Source organism: Nyctereutes procyonoides, unplaced genomic scaffold (assembly GCF_905146905.1).
Source record: "Nyctereutes procyonoides isolate TBG_1078 unplaced genomic scaffold, NYPRO_anot_genome, whole genome shotgun sequence".
In the NCBI taxonomy this organism is placed as follows: Eukaryota; Metazoa; Chordata; class Mammalia; order Carnivora; family Canidae; genus Nyctereutes; species Nyctereutes procyonoides.
The window spans coordinates 22,419,550-22,440,344 of record NW_026575128.1 but is presented as its reverse complement, the minus strand read 5'-3'; the positions used below and the strand labels follow the sequence as shown (position 1 = coordinate 22,440,344).

Genomic DNA, 20,795 nt, shown 5'->3' with positions numbered 1-20,795 from the left:
GGTGGACAAAAAAGGCCTGTCAGGCAGGGTATCAGTGTGTGCAAAGAAAAGGAATTGGAGACATTGCATATGTGGAGAACTCATTAGAAGAGGAATGGAGATACAAAGTCAGGATGGAATTAGTAGGAGTAGGAGGGCGAGACCTGAAAACATTTGCTGAATCCAAATGGTGAAGGATATCTATTTTATAGGCATTAGATGCAGCAAAGATCTCTAAGCAGGAAATGAACCTGATCAGATTTGGTTTTTAGAAGTATAGTTGATGGCAGTTCGGAGGATGATTTAGAATGGAGAATACATGGTGGCATATCTTCCTTGAAGAAGGCTCTTAAATTAGTCCAGCTTAAAGGATAAAACAATTACATTTAATATAGAAAAGAACAGGCTGTCTTGAGGAAATATTAAGGTAGAATTAAAACACTTTGGTGAATAACTGAATGTGGAGGTAAAGGAAGAATTGAGGCTATTTGCCTCCTGAAGTTTCTGGTTTAAGAATTAATGATGGCTGCGGCACCTTGTGGCTCAAACGATTAAACCTCTGACTTGGCTCAAGTCCTGATTTCAAGGTCCTGGGATCAAGCCCCTCATCAGAATCTGCAGGGTGTCTGCTTGTCCCTCTCTGTCTCTCCTCTCCCTCTCCCTTTTGCCCCATTCATGCTCTTTCTGTCTCTCTCAAACAAATAAGATCTTAAAAAAAAAAAAAAAAAGAATAGTGATGATTAATTCAGAAAATGTAGGATGAAACAGGAACAGATTTAGAGAGTACATGAGTTTGTTTTGGGATATATTGAGTTTGTGGCAGCCAAAGGACATCCAGATGACAGTATCTGGTGCTTTGTTGGAGCTTAGGCGCTGTCACAATGGAAAATGTACATCTAGGAGAATAGTAGATGAGGAGGAATTCTGGGAAATAGATGAGATGACCCTGGAACTGAAAAGTGAAAAGCTAATACTAATAATAGTAGCTAGCTCTTATTAAATGCTGACAGTGTATGCCAGGCATTGAGCCAGAGGGCTTTAAGTGCCTCATTTCATTTCATTCTCACAACAATTCTAAGAGATTACTACTACTATTACCCCCATTTTACAGATGGCTGATCGAGGATCAGTGACTTACCCAAGATCATATAGGTAGGAAGTACTACTGTAGTTCAATCCCAAATAGTATGACAGATATCTTGAACCCACACTCTTCACCACTGTACCATACTGTATTTTGTTAAGAATGTCTCCTAGAAAATACTTCACGGTGTTCATTTTACTTGAATTATGGGAATACATGAACTTATATAGTATAACTTTATTCCAGAGAAACAGATTATAAGGATATTTCTAATAAATTTTAATAATCCTAAAAAGAACACCTTAAATGTACCTCTTATAGTGATAAGATTTCTCAAATTATTTATCCTGATATAAACATTTTTACTTAATATTTTTAAATTCTTCAATTCTTTCAGCTTTAATTTCTTATTTAATATATCTGATCAATAACTGGTTATGCTGGGAGGCCTGGGGGGCTCAGAGGTTGAGGTCTGCCTTTGGCTCAGGTCGTGATCCTAGTGTCCTGGGATCGAGTCCTGCATTGGGCTCCCCCATGGGGGAGCCCAGTTCTCCCTCTGCCTATGTCTCTGCCTCTCTCTGTGTGTCTCTCATGAATAAATAATTAAAATCTTTTTTAAAAAAATAACTGATTATGCTTAATTAAATTGCCTTTGAAAGTAATCCTGATTTGGGGCTCCCTTGCTGGCTCAGTTGGTAATGCATATTGACTCTAGATTTCAGGGTAATGAGTTTGAGTCCCGCATTAGGTGTAGAGTTTACTTAAAAGAAAACAAAACAAAGTAGTAATGATTGAGCAGTAGCTAAAAGTATTTCTGGTTTATATTTTAATGCAATTGTCTTTATTTAGCTTGGGACACAAGTCAGTCAGTCTTTGTATCTCTTAACTGTGCCCAAACTCCGATTTATTTTTATTGTTTCTCATGAAGAGATTGGCTACATTTCAATCTTATATTCACTGTTTTTCAATAGTAGTGACGGATGTGAATAATCTAATCACTTGGGATGTTAATAATCTAATCACTTTGTTGTACTCAATCTAGTTTTGGTATCTATCGTTTCATTATTTAAAAACCTTGCAATTATAGTAGGTGGGCTAAGGACCAGTTAAATGGATTGTAGAGTTTTCTGGGACACCTGGGTGGCTCAGTCCGATAAGAGTTGGCCTTCAGCTCAAGTCATGATCAAGCCTAGCATCTGACTCCCTGCTCATCAGGGAACCTGCCTGTCCCTCTGCCCTTCCCCCTGCTTCTGTGCTCATACTCTGTCTCCTCTCTCTCTCTCAAATAAATAAATCTTAATTTTTTTTCTTTCTTTTAGACTGTAAAGCAAGAAAAGAGAAGTAGAACCATAGTCATTTAGAGCTGATAGTGATAATTAGTATCTTGGTGCTTACTCCTGATCTAAGCATTTCACATATCTTAATTTAATCCTCACAACAACGTTAGGGGATAGGTGCTTTCATTACCCTTTTTTTTTTTGTTTTACAGATAAATATTTTACAAATAAACTGAATATTACCAGAGATGTCTTGCCCAAAATAAGAGAGCTAGTGAATGGTTGATGAGAGATTGAAACCCAGCAGTCTAGATTCAACTTCAGTGTTCTTTTTTTTTTTCAACTTCAGCGTTCTTAACGCATTATACTAATATTCAAAAAAGATAGCTTTCTCAAGGTCACCAGCTAGTTAAAACAGTGGAACTAGAAAAAGAAGTGTGGTAATATGTAGTACAGTATGGGATTTTTTTCTAGATGTTAATGAACTAAAGCAGGGTTTGTAATTAAACAATAGTATTTAAATTTTTTTTAAATATGAAAGAAAAGTCTTTCTTCCTAACTGGGTTTTCTTAAGCATAAGAAATTTCCCTTCACACATACTTTAATTTTAAACTTGACTGTTTGTTTTTACATATAATTTATATGAGCATGATTTGGAGGCAAAAGAGGGTAATTGCTTTGTACTTAGATAAAGATAGCCCCCTTTTGGGGAAAATCTTATTCAAAGTTTCTTTCAAATGTGATAATGAAATATAAGTCTCTAGTCTGAAGATGACTTTACCTGTACTTCATGTAATTTGAGGATTTTAAAAATGTTGTCAGTTATGGTCTACTTTTTAAAAGTTGAACTTCATTTGAGTTGGTTTAGTTGTGCCTTGAATAAATGGTGATTTGCTTAGGCAAGGGAAGGCTACATCTTCTTTATCCATTCATCTTTCGATGGACACCGAGGCTCCTTCCACAGTTTGGCTATTGTGGACATTGCTGCTATAAACATATAAGGGAAGGGAGAAGAAATGTGTGGGAAATATCAGAAAGGGAGACAGAACATAAAGACTTCTAACCCTGGGAAACGAACTAGGGGTGGTGGAAGGGGAGGAAGGCGGGTGGTGGGGGTGAATGGGTGACGGGCACTGAGGGGGGGCACTTGACGGGATGAACACTGGGTGTTATTCTGTATGTTGGTAAATTGAACACCAATAAAAAATAAGTTTATTTTAAAAAGGGGGGGGAAGGCTACAGTCCATGTAGAAGATAATAGCTTGTACCACAGCACACCAGCGTGATGTACTTGACCTTTGTAGAGATCTAGATAGTAAGAACACTGGATGGTGCTAGAAGAGAAAGAGTAGATATTAAAAGTGCATTGAGACCAAATCATATAAAAGGCTTTGTCTACACAAAAGAGCTTGAATTTTGTCTTATAGGAGGTGAACAGCCATTGACAAATTTGTGTAGAAAAGTGAATGCTTATATTTTGATATGGAAAACCAGTCTGACAGTGCTGTAGGAAATGAATCAGAAGGTACTGAGGTTGAGTTTAAGGGCCAATAGTGTAGTCACAGTGTGGGATATAGGACATGAATTAAGACAGTGATGAACTATGTTACCATCAAGAAGACAGTCTTGGAGATAGTGGTTCATAGTCTGTGAACTAATTGGATGAGGGCTGGGAGTAAGGTAAAGGGAAGGATTAAGGATGTCTTCCAGGTTGCTGGGTAAGCAGTGGTAACTAGTATAGTAAATACAAGAAAGCCAGCAAGTCAACTGGCTAAGGAATTTGAGTTAAGATTTTAGCATTAAGTTTCAGGTGCCTATGGCATATAATTTTATCATTTGCCTAGTCTTGACTCTTTTCTGTTCTCCAAATTCAGATATCCAACTGACTACTTGATATCCAATTAGATGTCTGTCAGAGTATCTCAAACTTCACATTTCTTATACTGAAAATTTAACTTTTTCAATTGCTCAGGCTGAAAACTTTTCATATGTGACTTCTCTTTTTCTCCTACATCCAAACGAACCAACAGATTCTGTTGGTATACCTTGAAGAATCCAGAATCCAACTTCTTTACTATCCAAGGTTAAGCTAGTATCATCTCTTGTCTGAATTATTGAGGTAGCCTCCAATTTGATACCTCAGCTTCTTCTCTTAACTTTTCAGCTTAAGTGATCCTCTTAAATTAAGTCAGATTGTGTCACCCTGCTCATTGTTCTCATTACCCTATAGATAGCCTGGCCTTCTAAACAGAAGAACATTCCAGGCAGGCTTCGTACCTCAGAACCTATTAGGACTTCCTCTGCTTAGAATGTCTCCCAAATTAGAGTATGACTATCCCTCTACTTTTTGTTGTAATGTCAGCTTAACAAAAAGAGTGTTCTTTACCAAACCATATAAAATAACAGCTTTTTATCATTACCCTCTGTCCCTTTACCTTGTTTTATTTTTCTTCATATATGTATTATTTTCTGCCATGTTAGAAGTTCATTTCTATACCCATTGCACCTTAATAAGAAGTACCTGACATCTAGCAGGCACTCCGTACATATTGATTGGGTGGATAAATGGATAAATGGATGAATGAAAGAAAAAAATTCTGACCAGACAGTTGGATACATGGATGTGAATTATAGGAGAGATCTTAGCTGAAAAGATATGTTTGTGTAATTGTTTTTATTTGTTTATTCATTCATCATATAGTTAGTATACATTTACTGATCTCTTTTTACTTTATATTAGGCACTCATCTAGACAGTAGGGATACAGGAAAAAAAAGCAATTTCTTTACCTTTAATAAGTTCATAGGTTCTTGGAGTCAAACTATAGATGCATTGTGGTGTATGCTGCTTATAAAATAGCCAGCATTTGAAGCCATGATACAACATGAGACCATTTAGGAATTTCAAGATTATCTTTTCTATTTTAATTTTTTCTCAGGATTTTGAGCTCTTTGAAAGTAAGAAAGAAGTAGAATATCCTGTTAATTCTTGAATTCTTCCCATTCTTACCAACTCCATGTAACTTAGTGCTTAATTAATGCTTTTAAATGAATGAACATCTAACTTACTAAAATTATAATGCTGGTATTATTAGTGAAGAATGTACTATGTTATATATGTTGTATATAAAGAGTTTGGTAGAGAATCTTCTTGAAAGCCTGGTAAATTTTAGATGAAAACAGCACTTCTGAGTTGAAGTTTCAAGTGTTCAGTAAATATTTCCACCTAGTAGGCTAGAGTTCAGACTAGTCAAAGCAGTTAGATTGAAATTTAAGACTTAATTATGCTTTGTTTTGTCTTACTTTTAAACTAAAGGATGGTATATGTAAGGAAATAATCAAATTTTTAGAAACAAAAGGATTTATCAGAAAAGGTAAAAGAAACCCGAAATAATATTGTGGGCCAAAAACTAATCAATAGAGAAGGCTAATAAATTAGCTATAGTATTCCCACATTTCTTCATTGAACCAACTTATTATTAACAGCTCATTTTTCAAAAATAAAATTTCACTTTTAATTTTTATTGAAACTGGAAATGTTTTGGATAATTTTTTTTCCCAACATAGAAAAAAACATTTTCTATAAATAAAAAATAAAAGCAATTTTTATTTTATCAGGGGTTGATATAGAAGCAGCTCGAAAAGAAGAAGAACGAATAATGCTTAGAGATGCAAGACAGTGGCTAAATAGCGGCCATATAAATGATGTTCGGCATGCAAAATCTGGAGGGACAGCACTTCATGTTGCAGCCGCTAAAGGCTATACAGAAGTTTTAAAGTAAGTATTGTTTTTCAGTCATTTTTCTACTTTAGTTTATTTTCTTTATTTACTGTCCCCTTAAGATATTTGCAGACATTATTTTGAAAGTTTATAAAAGTTATTTAATGTCTATTTATAGGGAAAAAAAAACTACCTTGAATATTAATGCTTAATTTTTAAAGCCCTTTCTTTAATCTTGAATTTTGAGTATTCTACTATTCTTTTCTTTGGTTGTAGTTTTTCACTAAGTCAACTTAGTGTCAGACAGCCATCATACATTACCTTCTAGGCTGGCAAATTACTACAAAGACATTTTGATGTTCCCAGATTGGCAAACTCTGGTTACTGAGACTAAGAACGGTATTATATATAAACATAGAAACATAATCATCAAATTCAGAGAACTTGATTCCTAGTGAATATTTATTTACATGTAATTTATCTAAAATGCAGTTTTCTTTTTACTACATAACACTGGGACTCAGAATGCTTTTAGCATAATAATAAATATCAAGGTATAAATAACGAGACTTTGTAGGGATCGGCAAATTTCCTTGAAACATAACTTTGTTATATCACAATACATTTTTTTCTACTTATGCAATAAAAAGGTGTTGGTAGCCATATGAAAAAATAATTCAGTGCATAACTTTTGTTATGTGTATGTGAAAGGAAATAAGACTAGCCTTCCGCAGAATCTTCTGCATCCTTTATATTGTTATGTTCCACTAGAGCTTCTAGTATCAAACTATTCTCCTTATTCCCTCTGCTCAGTAAAAACAGTGAAATTCAAATGGATCAGCTATTCCCAAATTTCCTCCTTTTTTCAATCCCTATTCACTTCAATAACTGAAATCTCTAGAATAGTGCAATTAACTTTTAATTACCTTTTCTTGTCCTCCTATGTGCTTCTTTCTAATCTAAAACTTAGCAAAGTCACAAATCCTGTTAGCAGATCATGGATAAACTCAGTGACTTGACAACAGCATTTTTTTAAAAGAAAAAATTAAAAATTTTAGAGGATTGCATATAGGAGAGGTAATATTTTTTGAGTACTAGATTGCACTGTAAAATCGTTTTCTAGACAACTTCCAAGTGGTCTTTATAATTAGGTAGTCTAGGTTCTTAAAATTCTTTATTAAGATTCTCAGTGAGGATCAGGATATATTTTAAATTCCTCAAATCGGTACATGAGACCATTAGTCATCCTTTGAAGCTAAGCTGCTACCATTGCTCCTCCAGTGTGCATTATTCCAACTATATATATCTACTTGAAGTTCTGTCTTGATGTCTTAATGCCTACTTTGTTTCTGTGTAGATACCTTCATTCACCATCTCTTCAACTTGGAGGCAAATTCCTTTCGATCCTTGCTCAATTCAAGGCTCTTAAGCCTATGAAAAAACATGCTCAACCTTATTCATAATAAATACAGATAAAGCTTCAATGAATTACCATTTTTCATCTGTGATATTGGCAGAGATTAAAATGTTTGGCACACTGTGTTGGCAAGATTGAGGAAAAGGCACTCTTACGTTACTGGTGAAAGTATGACAATTGAGCAGATTCTATCAAAGTAACAGTTATTCTTTGGCTTAGCAGTTAGTTCTACCTCTAGAAATATTTTTTTACAGATTTCTCACAGGAAATAAGGTATGTGCTAACCACATTGTAATAGGAATAGGAGAATATTGAATAAATTTTGGTACCTCCTTTCACTGGAATACTCCTATAGCAGTTAAAACACTACATATAGATAATAGAGCACTAGGAATCGTTAACTGTAAAAAAAAAAAAAAAAAAAAAAAAAAAAAAAACAAGGGCAGAAGTATTCATCATTTGTGTTTGTATTTCAAAATTTGAGGAGAACCTACCTGGCTCAGTCAGTGGAGCATGCATGCAGCTCTTGGTCTCAGGGTTGTGGACTTGAGCCCCATGTTGGGTGTAGAGATTACTTAAAAGATAAAATCTTCAAGAAAAAAACATTTTTTAAATTGTATTTGCAGATACATATGTAAAATCTCTCTAAGGATCCATTCAAGATTAGTAGTATATTGGGGACCTGGGTGGCTAGTCAGTTAAGCATATCTGCCTTTGGCCCTGATCGTGATCTCAGGGTCCTAGAATTGAGCCCCATATCAGGCTCTCTGCTCAGCATAGAGTCAGCTTCTCCCTCTCACTCTCTCTCTATGCATGTGCTCTCTCTCTCTCTCTCTCTCTCTCTTTCTCTGTCGCAAATAAACTCTTAAAAAAAAATTAGTAACACAGGTATCTAAGGGAAGGAAAACTGGTTGGCTAAATATCAGCAGTGGGAGTATGATTTCCCTATGTAGCCATTCTTTTTTATTTTTGAACTTTGTAAATATATTATTATGAAAATAAATAAAAATATGTATGAAATGAAAAATAAATAGAAGATATTGGTTTCAGATGTAACCTTCCCCCCATTTACTACTCCCACCCTTTTCCCCACAAACACACACAACCCCTTTCAATTGATTTTGATGATTTTTAACTCTGTACTGCCGTGGCATCGCCATATCTTTGAGGGTTGTTTTACCTGACTTTTGTCTTCCATCAGAATCTCCTTGAATATAATAAGTGACTGTCTTATTTTTTTGAGTATTGTATATGGCCTGTGTTTATGAGAAAAAAAGAGAGAGCCCTGTGTTTATGGAAAAAAAATATCTACCTTTCTGTCTTTCCTTTCCACATAGACTCCCAAGTACTTATATAATTTTTGCTGCTCAGAATATTTAATATTATTATTGTTCATATTTTTAATGGGGGTTTTATTTTTAATATCTTACAATATTATTATGTCCCTGTTAACAAAGTTTCTGATAATATATGGTAATGGACACATTTTTTTTAAACTTTAATCTCTAGACTTATATCTGTTAGCCTGTTCTTTAGATTGGAGGCTCTTAAGCAGGCAGGTAACAGGAGACTTACTAAAAACGTAAATTGACAGGGCTCATCTCCAAATGTACTGCTTTATTCCACAGGACTGGGGTGGAGCTAGGGAATATTTTTTTTAACAAGCTCTCAGGATAGTTTTTAGATCCAGAATTGGAAACAGATGCTTTACATATTCATAGGAAATAGGGGATCTGTTCTTGTAACATAAATAAATGAAGGATTGTATATTAGCTATCACTGCCACCCCTCCTATAGGTAAAAAGAAGCCCTTCTCAAGCTCAGCTTCTTGGAAAGTAAGGTAAAGGTCAACCAGATTTCATGAGTTGTAAAGAATTTACTGTTCGCCTGTGTGTGTGAGGCTGTGCTATGTGCAATTTATAGAACCATTCTTTGCTCTTTTGAGCTTAGTTTCTAAACAAAATAAAGGTTAATGTCAATATGCAGTTAGGAGGGTATACAAACATAATTTATACAGTTCTTTGATCGTATTAAAATGTATTCCTCCTTTCTAGCTTTGTTGATAATTAGAATACCTGCTTTCTCACTGCTGCAGAAAAGTAGAATCGACCCCTTAATATTGGTTTTGCTTTGTTTATTTCCTAAAAGATTGTCATTTCCCTCTAAAAATTAGCCGTGGTAGATCATTAAGGTTTGTGAAAGCTTTCCTCAATTGCAAGGCAACAGAAAAACTACAAAATAAACCTGTTTGATCCCAGTATATTTTTAGAACACATTTAGCCTGAGATGATATATGGACACCCGAAGACTTCCCTACAATAAATCAGTTTAACATACAAATTGATCCAGGAGTTTTTGAGTTCACAATGAAAAATTAATGGCTTTCCTATGAAAATTTCAGCTATAATTCATACTAACAAGAATTAGTCAGTGTTACACCAAACCATAAGACTTACTAATCATTAGGAATTAATTAAAACTGAATGCATTAATATGGCGGTAGTTCAAGATCCTCTTTGGTAAAGTTTTCTGAGAATTATTTTCTTTTGTCCTAGTTAATTCATTGAAGGGAAGGGAGAAGATGTGAACTAGGAAAAGAAATGTATCACAAAGTTTTATTAACTTGCATGGTATAAAGCTAGAGGTTATATTTGCTCATTTTTAGATTTCTTAATGATTAACTTACTATAATTTCTTTAGACTTTTAATACAGGCAGGCTATGATGTTAATATTAAAGATTATGATGGCTGGACACCTCTTCATGCTGCTGCTCACTGGGGTAAAGAAGAAGCATGTCGAATTTTAGTGGACAATCTGTGTGATATGGAGATGGTCAACAAAGTGGTAGGCCTTCTAATTGTATTTTAAATATTTAAATTTTTAGAAATATCCAATAGCTTTTATAAATAAATGTTTTAAAATCCCCCAAATTTTGGAATATAAATTATATAATTGTATTAAGTTTTATGAACTGTACAACATTTTGTCAACCATTTATGATTTTTATTATTGATTGTTAAAGTGTTTCTCAGCTACTTGTGAGGTAGTTTGGTCTTGTTCCTCAAAGAAAGAAGCATTACGGGATCCCTGGGTGGCGCAGAGGTTTGGCGCCTGCCTTTGGCCCAGGGCGCGATCCTGGAGACACGGGATCGAATCCCACGTCGGGCTCCCGGTGCATGGAGCCTGCTTCTCCCTCTGCCTATGTCTCTGCCTCCTCCCTCTCTCCTCCTCTCTCTCTCTCTCTCGTGTGTGTGACTATCATAAATAAATAAAAGTTAAAAAAAAAAGAGTTAATATCTATTAAAAAAAAAAAAGAAAGAAGCATTACTCTTTGAGTAATCAGATTACCATACATAATGGAGTAGATTTGGGTACTTTGGAATTCATAAATTAAGAAAATTATGCATTTCTCTGTGAATGTTCTCTCCCATCACTCTGAGTTGAAACACATACAGAAATCTATTTCTATTTCTCTTTAGCTGATGATCTTAACAGCTTGCTTACAGTAACTTTTTAAATGACTTGGATAGTGGGGTCTTACAGTACGTGAGAATAGTAACAACCAGGAAGTTTTAAAATAAATAAATAAAATAAAAAAATAAAATAATTGAGATCCAACATCTAGTTTAGTTTTGCAGATGAGAAAACCGTTTATGAGGTAAAAGATTTACTTAGTATCACCCAATTAGGTATAGAGGAGTGAATGTCATTTCAGTGTTTTGTACAAAATCACGAACAGATTCAGGTTACCCGATTTCCTATTAGATCAGATACTTTTTCCTCTGCTCCTTCTAAGCACCATCAGTCAGTTACCAGTGTCACCAATATTCCTATTAGTTCCCTCCTATTCCGTGTTCATGATTCTTACCATCTACCAACAATTGAAGAGCTTAAAAACACATCTCCTCTAGTGGGCTTGATTACCCTTAACTTGCATAGAATATCCCTTATATATTGCATTGTCTAAGATAATGTAGTAGATTACTTAGCAGAAGTTCCTAAGATAATCTCATTTTATTTCATTGGCACCATCTGACTCTGCTGTGTCCATTAATATAAGTGCTAGTACTGATTATGCTCTGATTAACTGCAGTTTCTAACTGGGGATCTGCAAAGGGAAGAGAACAAATATGATATACCATATGCCCAAGATTTCCTGTGGGTGTTTGGAGGTTGGGATACTGCACTACTGTGCAGATTTACGTCCTAGTTGCTGACATAAAACAATAAAGAAGCCTCTGAACTCCTTTATTCTTTCCAGAGCATTTCACGTGTATATTTATAAATATGTTTTAAGTAAGAAATGTGCAGGCAAGTAAAAGTCCTAGAAGTGGTGAAAATCTCAGGAAAATCAAGATAAAAAATGTTTGAGAGTGATCCAAATGTTTGAGGCTCTAAGTACACGTTTGCTTTTATACATAAGTATAAAGTCTTCAACCTAATTTTGTAGTCAAAACTTTTGATAATTTGCTCTATTGTTTTTTATTATAACAGTTTTCTGTTTTGTAATCAGCATCAGAAGACAGATGTTGCTACTGTTAAATTTTAGGTAAAAGGCCCGCTAATTTTAGCTTGACATTTCAAATTTCCTCTCCTTCGTGTAGAAATTCCCCCAGCAGTTGGGATTTTTCTGAAGAAATTAGTAAATACCTTTTATGTTCTAATCTCTGTTCTGCATTCCTGTCTTTTTCCCAAACAGCATCCCCTAAAGACCATTTGTCTGTTGACATGGACATTACTGATAATTGGTTCATTCATTGGTAGGGGTCTCCAGATAAGGACCAAAAGAGAAGCTTATTAATAGAAATGGTTTTCCAAAAACATTGTATCATTTTCCAGTTTAAACATATTTTGGTAGTGAACCATAGGCAATATATAGTATGTATGAAAAAATTATTGTAATATGTTCTATAATTGTCTAATTCCTATGCGGTACAGTTGATTATAATTATGCTCGAGGAGAAAGACTGCATATAAGTCATTTTGCATCATCTCCTTTTGTTTCTATTAGTAGCAGTTTCTTGTGCCATCCTATGTTCATACTCCCCTCATCATTCAGTATATCTTTATATGATCTTAAAGAGTTATGCCCCATAATTCCTTAGAATTTTATACTTTTCAATTTGTTTTCACGTATATTATCTAATGCTATCCTTTAACAACCCTATAGAGTTTGAGAACATGATCAGAGAAGTCAAGTGATTTTCCTGTAAGTCCCTAATAATTAGTGTAATTAATTGAGAATAATTTATTCTGGGAGTGCCTGGGTGACTCAGTTAAGTGCCTGACTCTCTTGGTACTGGCCTTTAGGTCATGATCTCATTAGATCAAGCCCTGCATTGAACTCTGTGCTTAGCTGGGAATCTGCTTCAGATTCTCTCTTTCTGGCCCTCCCTGGACGTGTGCACGTATGTGTGCTCTCGCTCGCTCTCTCTTGCTCTCTAAAATAAATAAGTAAATCTCTTAAAAAAAAAAAAAGAAGAATTTATTCTGCTAAATTTCTCTGCAGCTTCTTCTTAGTTTTTTATTTCTCATGTTTTATATCTCCAGATACTAACTCATGAGTTATAAAAATACAATTTTAAAATTTTTATCAAAATTGGATTTTCTCTTAAAATATCAAATTTTAAAGATATCTTTTAACAGCAAGAAGCTACATAATGTATATAGCATTCTAAAGGCTTTTATGCCATAAGTATTCCAAAATGCAAGCATTTTTGTTGTTACTGGGAAGGAGACAGTATTCTATAGTAATGGAAGATACTTTTACAAGACTTAATTTTTAAAATTTTAATTTTATAATTTTGCCTGTGTGAGTTAGTCTCTTATCACTGGCTGCATTTTTAAAAAATGTCATACTTCATGTTCAATCAAAATTAGTCTTTATTGTGTAAGCCTGTTTGGGTAAATTGATCTTGTCATTTGGTACTGTAAGTACTTGTAGATTAAAGATTTTTAGTAAATTTCTTTTTAAAATGATATCAAAGAAATGTACTTACAAAACTTTCACAGTTTAGATGAATCTTTACTAATAGAAAATACAATTTTGGTAAATGTATACTATAGAAAATGCAACAAATCATAGAAAATCTGAAAGTCTTTCTACATAAAAGTAGGAGAAATGTTCTTAAACAGATTTTTATCTTGTTTCTTTAACTTATTAAAGACATTTGCTGTCATTTTAACTCATTGTTACAAATTCTGTGATACAGAGTTTAAACATAAAGATTTTTGTTTCTTTAATTTATTAAAATAATTGTTTTACTAGAATGTACCCAAATATTGTCCCTTTTTAAGTAGTAACTAAGATATTTTTCTAATTGGAATTATCTTTTAATGCATATTACAGTGATTAGTAGACAACTTTTTAGTTTGATAGCTGTTATTACAAAGATTTAAATGAATAACAAAACCACTCTGCTTAACGAGCATACAGATTTTTTTTCCTGCTTTTATCTGAGCTTATTCTTATTTTCTATAAAGACAGTGAAGCAGTAGAGACCTAGAGTCTATTCCCACTTTGCTTTCATTGCCTGCATGACCTTGAGCAGATGTCATACTGTCAGCCTAAGTTTCTTCATCTATGCAGTAGGATCTATAATGGTTGTCCTGACTACTTCACTGGTTGCTGTGAAAATGAAGAGAGATCACACCTGCAAAAGCAATTTAGTTAGAATAAGTGAGAAAAGAATAAATAGTCTATGAAGTTAGACTTCAACAATAGGTCTGATGTGACTCTCGTAATTTACAGATATATTGTAAACTAATTTTTAAGCAGTAATTTTTTTAAGATTGTTTTCTTGATTGGTAAGAGTTCTTATTTTCTCATACCTCAGCACTGTGCCCTCCTCTATTGTTTCTTGGTTGCGTTGAGTAATTCTGCTTGTATGCCCTGTGTTAGCATCCCATTAATGAAGCATAGCCTTATAGTAGTTAGGAACCAGGTCATGTTTATAACTTTACAATTGGCTAGCTTCATAACTGTCCTATATATTATTTAATGAGCATGGTTGAGGGCTATGCTTTTCTGAAATTAGAAACTTTTCTCTGTTTATAGCCTGCATTTTACTCTAGTTTTTATTCTCTATCAGCTGCTGTTTGCAAAGTAGACTCATTTATCAAGGGAGAAAGTGAAAAGAAAGGTTAGTAAGGTGATCCAATTTCTTATTCTTATAAAGGAAAATTCCTTGGTTACTAAAATAACCCCATTGCATTTAACCACGGCTAAAATTTAATTATAATTCAAAAAAAATTTTAAGATGCAGTATTTCATTCATTAGAAGGGTTGATAAATGCTTAAAATAATACTTAAAAAGAAGCCAATGAGTTATTTTCACATAACATGATCTTGAAAACAATGCATAACATAGCATGTGTAACATTATAGAACTAATTATGCAAAGAGACTATGATATAGCAAAATGGATTAACATGTATTTCTAATCTAAAGGGTGCCTTCAAAATTTGAGCCAGTTATTTTGTTTCAGAGCCACTTATTCTTCAGGAATTTAGTTCTTAGCATTTAATACTCAAGGTTGTAAAGGGGGGGAAGTTTATTAAAGCTAAAACATTTTCTCCTGGACTGAGTGGGAAAGGATAGACTGCCTCTTAAATCCTTGCTGGGAAGATTTTCTAATGAGAAAAGGCAGATATATAAAGTGTTTTTGAAGCCTGTAAGTTTTAAATACATTCATTCCCCTATCTTGATAAAGTAGCATTTCGTGTATTTTTAGAATACATTATATAGGCCATATTTTTTTATTTTATAAACAGACAATGGAAAAAAACAACTCAGATATTGGTAGCTTTTATCTCATTTTATAGTACTGGGAAATGTAACTCCCATCCAAGTAGATGGCAACATCCTAATGTTGGTCTAGAATTGAGAGTTGTAGATTTATTTTTTAATGAAAGAGTTTATGTGATTTTAGAAGTCATTATTTTCTACTCATCTGGCTTTTTTGTAGCTGCAAGATCCTTTTATCAAAGAAATTTGAATTTTCTTTCAGAATGATATATTTTCTAGTTAAAAAAAATTTTTTCTAAGGATCATATATTGGCCAACATATAAAGTAGAATGTATTATAATACCAAACTTTTTTTGACATTCTGGAAACCTGTACTAGTAGGGTTATTATAAGGACAAATGCAGGCAATGGGAGAAAACCTTACTATGTTTAGTCAACAGCTCTTTGAAATTTTCTTTTCCACAGTGAATAAAAATAGATTGACAGATGTGCATCTGAGCTAATTTTTGAAACTAAGGCATACCTGTGGCTTGCTGAACTTTTAGGCAGTTTAGAAATATATATATATTTTATATATTTTTATTTTGTTATTCTGTTAAGACTTTAATTATTATGGAGGTAACAAAAAGAAAAAAGGCCTTAAAAGCTTAAACATATAGTTACCACATGACCCAGTAATTTCACTTAGAGCTATGTCCCCCCAAAAATGAAAACAAATGTTCACTCAGAAACTTGTACACAAATGTTCATAGCAGTATTGTTATATATTACCAGAAAGTAGAAAGCAAAAGCAAATATCCATCAATTGATAGATTAACACATGTGGTATGTCGTGCAATTATTCAGCAATAAAAAAAGATTACAATTAGTATTCCATGTGGCAACATGGATGAAACTTGAAAACATACAAAGTGAAAGAAGCCAGTCACAAAGGACCATGTATTGTATGACTCCACTTACATGAAATGTTCAGAACAGGCAAATCTATAGTAACAGAACATAGATTAGTGGTTGCCTTGGGCTAGAGGATTGGGAAAGGAGATGAGGTGGGGAGGTCATTTCTTTTTGGGGTGATGAAAATGTCCTATAGTGATTATGGTGAAGGTTGTAATACTCCATGAATATACTAAAAACAGTTGAGTTGTACGCTTTAAATGGCTATTTGTATGGTGAGTCTTAGGTCAATAAAGCTGCTACCAAAGAGAGTAAGGGGAGATATATCAGCTGCTTCTCTCTCATATGGATTTCTCATACATCTCCTTTAGTCATATACTGTTGTGTTACTACATCCATAACAAACTACATACATAACTGCATACATAACAAAATGTTATCTAACTTCTTTTGATATGATTATACAGAATCACTGAAGGTGTTTTATAGTTTATTGACTTTTTACCGTCACCAACCCCCTTTGTTTCCTACCTAGGGCCAGACAGCGTTTGATGTAGCAGATGAAGATATTTTAGGATATTTAGAAGAATTGCAAAAGAAACAAAATCTGGTATGTGTGATGACTGTCTAAAAATTGTAGTAGTGAGTTTTCCTAATAGCATTAACTTTCAGCAGTTGAGAAAGTATTTTTGTGATGTTTTATACTTTTTGATTGTAAGTTCTTCCTGACAGTCAAAACAATATGACAGTGAAAGAGAATAAAGGAATAGTAGTAGTGTTCAACCTTTTGTATTGCTTATGCCCATTTCTCTTACCTCCCCTTCACAAAATTAGTATTTCTATAATGTATAATGTACCCAAGAATAACATGGTTTTTGTAATTTCATGATAAAGTTTGCTTAGAAGATGGAGACTAAAAAAATCTCAGATTTCTAAAATAGCGGGCCCTAGATAAGGAAGAAATTTTCTAAGTAGGAAACAGATTTTTAAGGGTAGAGTACCATTAAACATCCTCAGTGGCTCATTGGTCCTGACTTTATCAGTGATCTAAAGTTGTAGGGAGCAAAAACTTCAACTTTGTCCTTCACTTAGCTTTTTAACTATTTAGTTCTGTTTATTCTTTATTCAAGCCTCCACCCCCTTTTTTTTTCCAGGTAAAACTTAAATCTTTTATTTGTTTTGTTTTGGTTTTGTTTCATCTTTGGAAAACTACTTTGTTGTTATCTCAAATTCTGTGTTTTACTCATGAATACTATTTTAATAGTATTCTTATTTTCATTTGCATAACTTTTATAAAGCTGCATAGTGAAAAACGGGAAAAGAAATCTCCGCTAATTGAATCAACAGCCAATATGGACAATAACCAGTCACAGAAGACCTTTAAAAAGTAAGTAAAGTATTCTATGTGGCAACATGGGTGGCTCAGTCAGTGTCTGCCTTCAGCTCAGGTCATGATCCTGGGGTCCTGAGATCAAGCCCCATGTTGAGGTACCTACTCAGCGGGGAGTCTGCTTCTCCCTCTGCCTCTGCCCTTCCCCCTGCTTGTGCTCTCTCTCTGTCAAATAAATAAATAAAAATTAAAAGTAAGTAAAATATTAAAGTAGATTTTGTTATTGTTATGAATGAATTGGCATGAAGACCATAGACATGATTATTAGATTTTTGTGCATCTGAGAAAAATTAATAATTTTTGGTCTTTCATGTTTTTAATCATTTGAAAACTGTTTTCCTTTCACAGCAAAGAGACACTGATTATTGAGCCAGAGAAAAATGCATCCCGTATTGAATCTCTAGAACAAGAAAAAGTTGATGATGAAGAAGAAGGAAAGAAAGATGAATCTAGCTGCTCTAGTGAAGAAGATGAAGAAGATGACTCAGAATCAGAAGCTGAAACAGGTAAAACTTGAAGCATAACGGGATTTTCACTTCATTTGATGGAATGTAAAGTAGGATAAACTTAGGCTTTAATTTTGAAACTTTTTGGCTGATTTGCTACTTGTTCAGATGTTGACAAGCCAGTAAATTATCTTTCAGGGAGTATTAGAAACTTGAATATAGTTGTGGATTATTGTTCTCTAATGACCTGGAGGTTCTTATTCATCTCTGCGTTTTGCTGAACTGTATTTTTAGGTTTGAAGAAGGTGAAGGTTCTCTTAGGATGGTACAGATTAGGGTATAAATGGGTTCCCAGCAATTCAAGAATGCTCCTAATACTTTCTGAGGCCCGGAAACCCAGGAAGCTGATCCCAGTATCATCCCAAATATTTGCTAAATGATAGTAAAATTTTAGAAATTTGAGGCTGAGTCAAGATACTTTCCTGTGGGGTGTGGCGAAATTTGCTTTGTTTCGAGAAATGTTGAAGATACAGGAAAGTATAATACATCTTCATATTCCAGCTACCAAGAATGAACAGTTGTTGACATTTAGTCATATTGGCTTCAAATTTTTGTTTTAATAAAATTTTAAAATTACAGTTGTCTTCTTTAACCATGAGCCCTAGTCTGCTTCCCTTTCCTTTCTTGCCAAAGTCAGTAACTACCTTGAGTTTTCTCTTTGATCTTCCATTCTATTTTTACATTCTCATCTCATACATTCAGAAGTAAAATACAGTAATTATAGAACAATTTTGTGTTTTTATTTTTATACCTAGGAGTTGTTATGCAACTTGCTTTTTGTTTTCACTCAGAAGTTGTATTTTTTAGATATATTTACATCTGTCTGTATCTTTACCTGCATAACTTACCTTTAGTTGTTGTATAGTATTCACTAAATACATTGGTCTCCCTTCTGATAAAAATTTATCTTACTCCCATTTTTCCATTGTTGACAGTGACATAGTGATCATTTGTACAATTGCTTCTTTATATAGGTAAGAGATTCTCTACTAGGTATACTTAAATATTGAATTATTTAGTCACACTTTCAGTTTTCATGGATGTTGCCAGATTTCTTTACAAAGTCTTTATCACAATTTACATTCTTTTCCTTTTTATTATCAAGGGTATGGTTTCTGCATTGCTTCATCTGACCTACATGTTTTTATACATTTTATTTATCAGAGTGCTTTTTATTTTTTTTAAATTTTTTCATTTGTTTTTATCGAAGTTCAATTTACCAACTCAGAGCGCTTTTTATTAAATAACATTTTTTTCTTATTGTGCATCAGTTAATCGTTCATATCTTCTGACCAATGTGAAATTCCCTTACTGCCATTTTTTGAGTTGTATAGCCTGATGTTTTAACATGTAAATTTATCAGAAAAAATAGTCCCATTTCCATTAAGATTTTTGATTAAAAAAAAATTTATCCTTATCAGGATCGGTATGGTGGTCATCAGTAAATATGAAGCTCTAGAATTTCTTGGGCTTCCTTATTTCCTCTAGACACAGCAATAACAGTTTTAGATCATTTTATTTTTGCTCAGCAAAATATTTCCTGTAAGAAAATGCAGAAGCTAAAATTTACTAAATGAACATATCAGAAAAGATACTCATTATCTATTTCCCATTAAAAACAAAATGTTAAACAGATAAAGGCTAGCTTTGTTGCCAGGTAGTGTGTTTTAAATTCCTTTATTTTTTTGAAGCTTACTAACTCTACAACTGAATTGTTTTTTGGTAAAACCACAAAGAGTTTTTGAGATCTGTAAATGGCTAGATTTTAGTCACCAGGAATATAATTTTTTAATTTATTGCTGTCATATTGCTGGGAGATAAATCTGCATATCTTTTGTTTTGGTGAGAGTATGGGTAAAATTGGAAAATAAAGCAACCGAGCAGTCATTGAATATTATAATTTGCTTTTATGACATGCTAATTAAAATATTTCTAATTATAAAAGTAAATTATATGAGAATGGGCATGCACAGTTTTTAAAAACATGGACGGACTGGTTTATGAGTAGTTGCATCTGTGGTTAATTTATTTAATCTCAGATATCACTGTAATCTCAGATTTCTCAGATTTTTCCTGCTTTATATGGGTACTGTATAACAATGCTTTGTAGTAAAGTGCTAACTTTGCATAATAATTTTATAAAATTCAACTCTGCTAATTTAAATAAGATTAATACACATGCTTACCTAATATCATTTCAGTTAAATTTGTGCTGTTTCTTTTGTTCATTTTATGAAAACTAGAAGCTGAAATGATATTATTGAAATTTAAATTTAGATTTAGATATCCACAAGTTTTAAAGTTATTTTTTTATGTAGTTACTCTCCTCCCTTTGAGACATGCTTTGTCCCCCAATCTGTGGTAGAATGTATCACTACTAATCAGATCACGGTATGTGTGCACAAGAAAGCCAGAACTAGTCCCTGGATCTTTTAACTAATATATCAGTTGTTTTTTTTTTTACTACTTATGTAGTAGAATTCAAGAATCCAAACATCTCACAGAAATTTCTGAGATTTTGTTATTAATGTTTTTTTAATTGGCCCCTTCTATATAATTAATTCACTGTTCCATGTTGGGCTTTGGGGAACTATTTAAAACAAACAAGACAAAAAAATAAATAAAACAAATAAGACTTCAGATGAGGCCAGTCTTGCCATTAACAAGCAAGTCTCCTGACCTCTTTGGTTGAAATTTCCTTGCTTATTAAATTGGACTAAATGATCTGGATAGTTCTTTATAAACGGTTAGTTCTTTCTCCTTTTCTTTTTTTAATGAT

The 20,795-nt window shown here is 33.4% G+C and overlaps 1 protein-coding gene across 2 annotated transcripts in view; it reads left to right on the top strand.

Moving 5' to 3' along the window:
- PPP1R12A (protein phosphatase 1 regulatory subunit 12A) overlaps positions 1 to 20,795 on the top strand; it is a 137,494-nt gene that overhangs the window by 66,779 nt on the left and 49,920 nt on the right. For both annotated transcript variants that reach the window (XM_055341753.1, XM_055341752.1), the window contains exons 4-8: positions 5,958 to 6,117; positions 10,178 to 10,322; positions 16,656 to 16,730; positions 17,419 to 17,507; positions 17,859 to 18,016. In XM_055341753.1, coding sequence (XP_055197728.1) covers positions 5,958 to 6,117; positions 10,178 to 10,322; positions 16,656 to 16,730; positions 17,419 to 17,507; positions 17,859 to 18,016 — 627 coding nt within the window. The remainder of the gene's footprint in view (positions 1 to 5,957; positions 6,118 to 10,177; positions 10,323 to 16,655; positions 16,731 to 17,418; positions 17,508 to 17,858; positions 18,017 to 20,795) is intronic.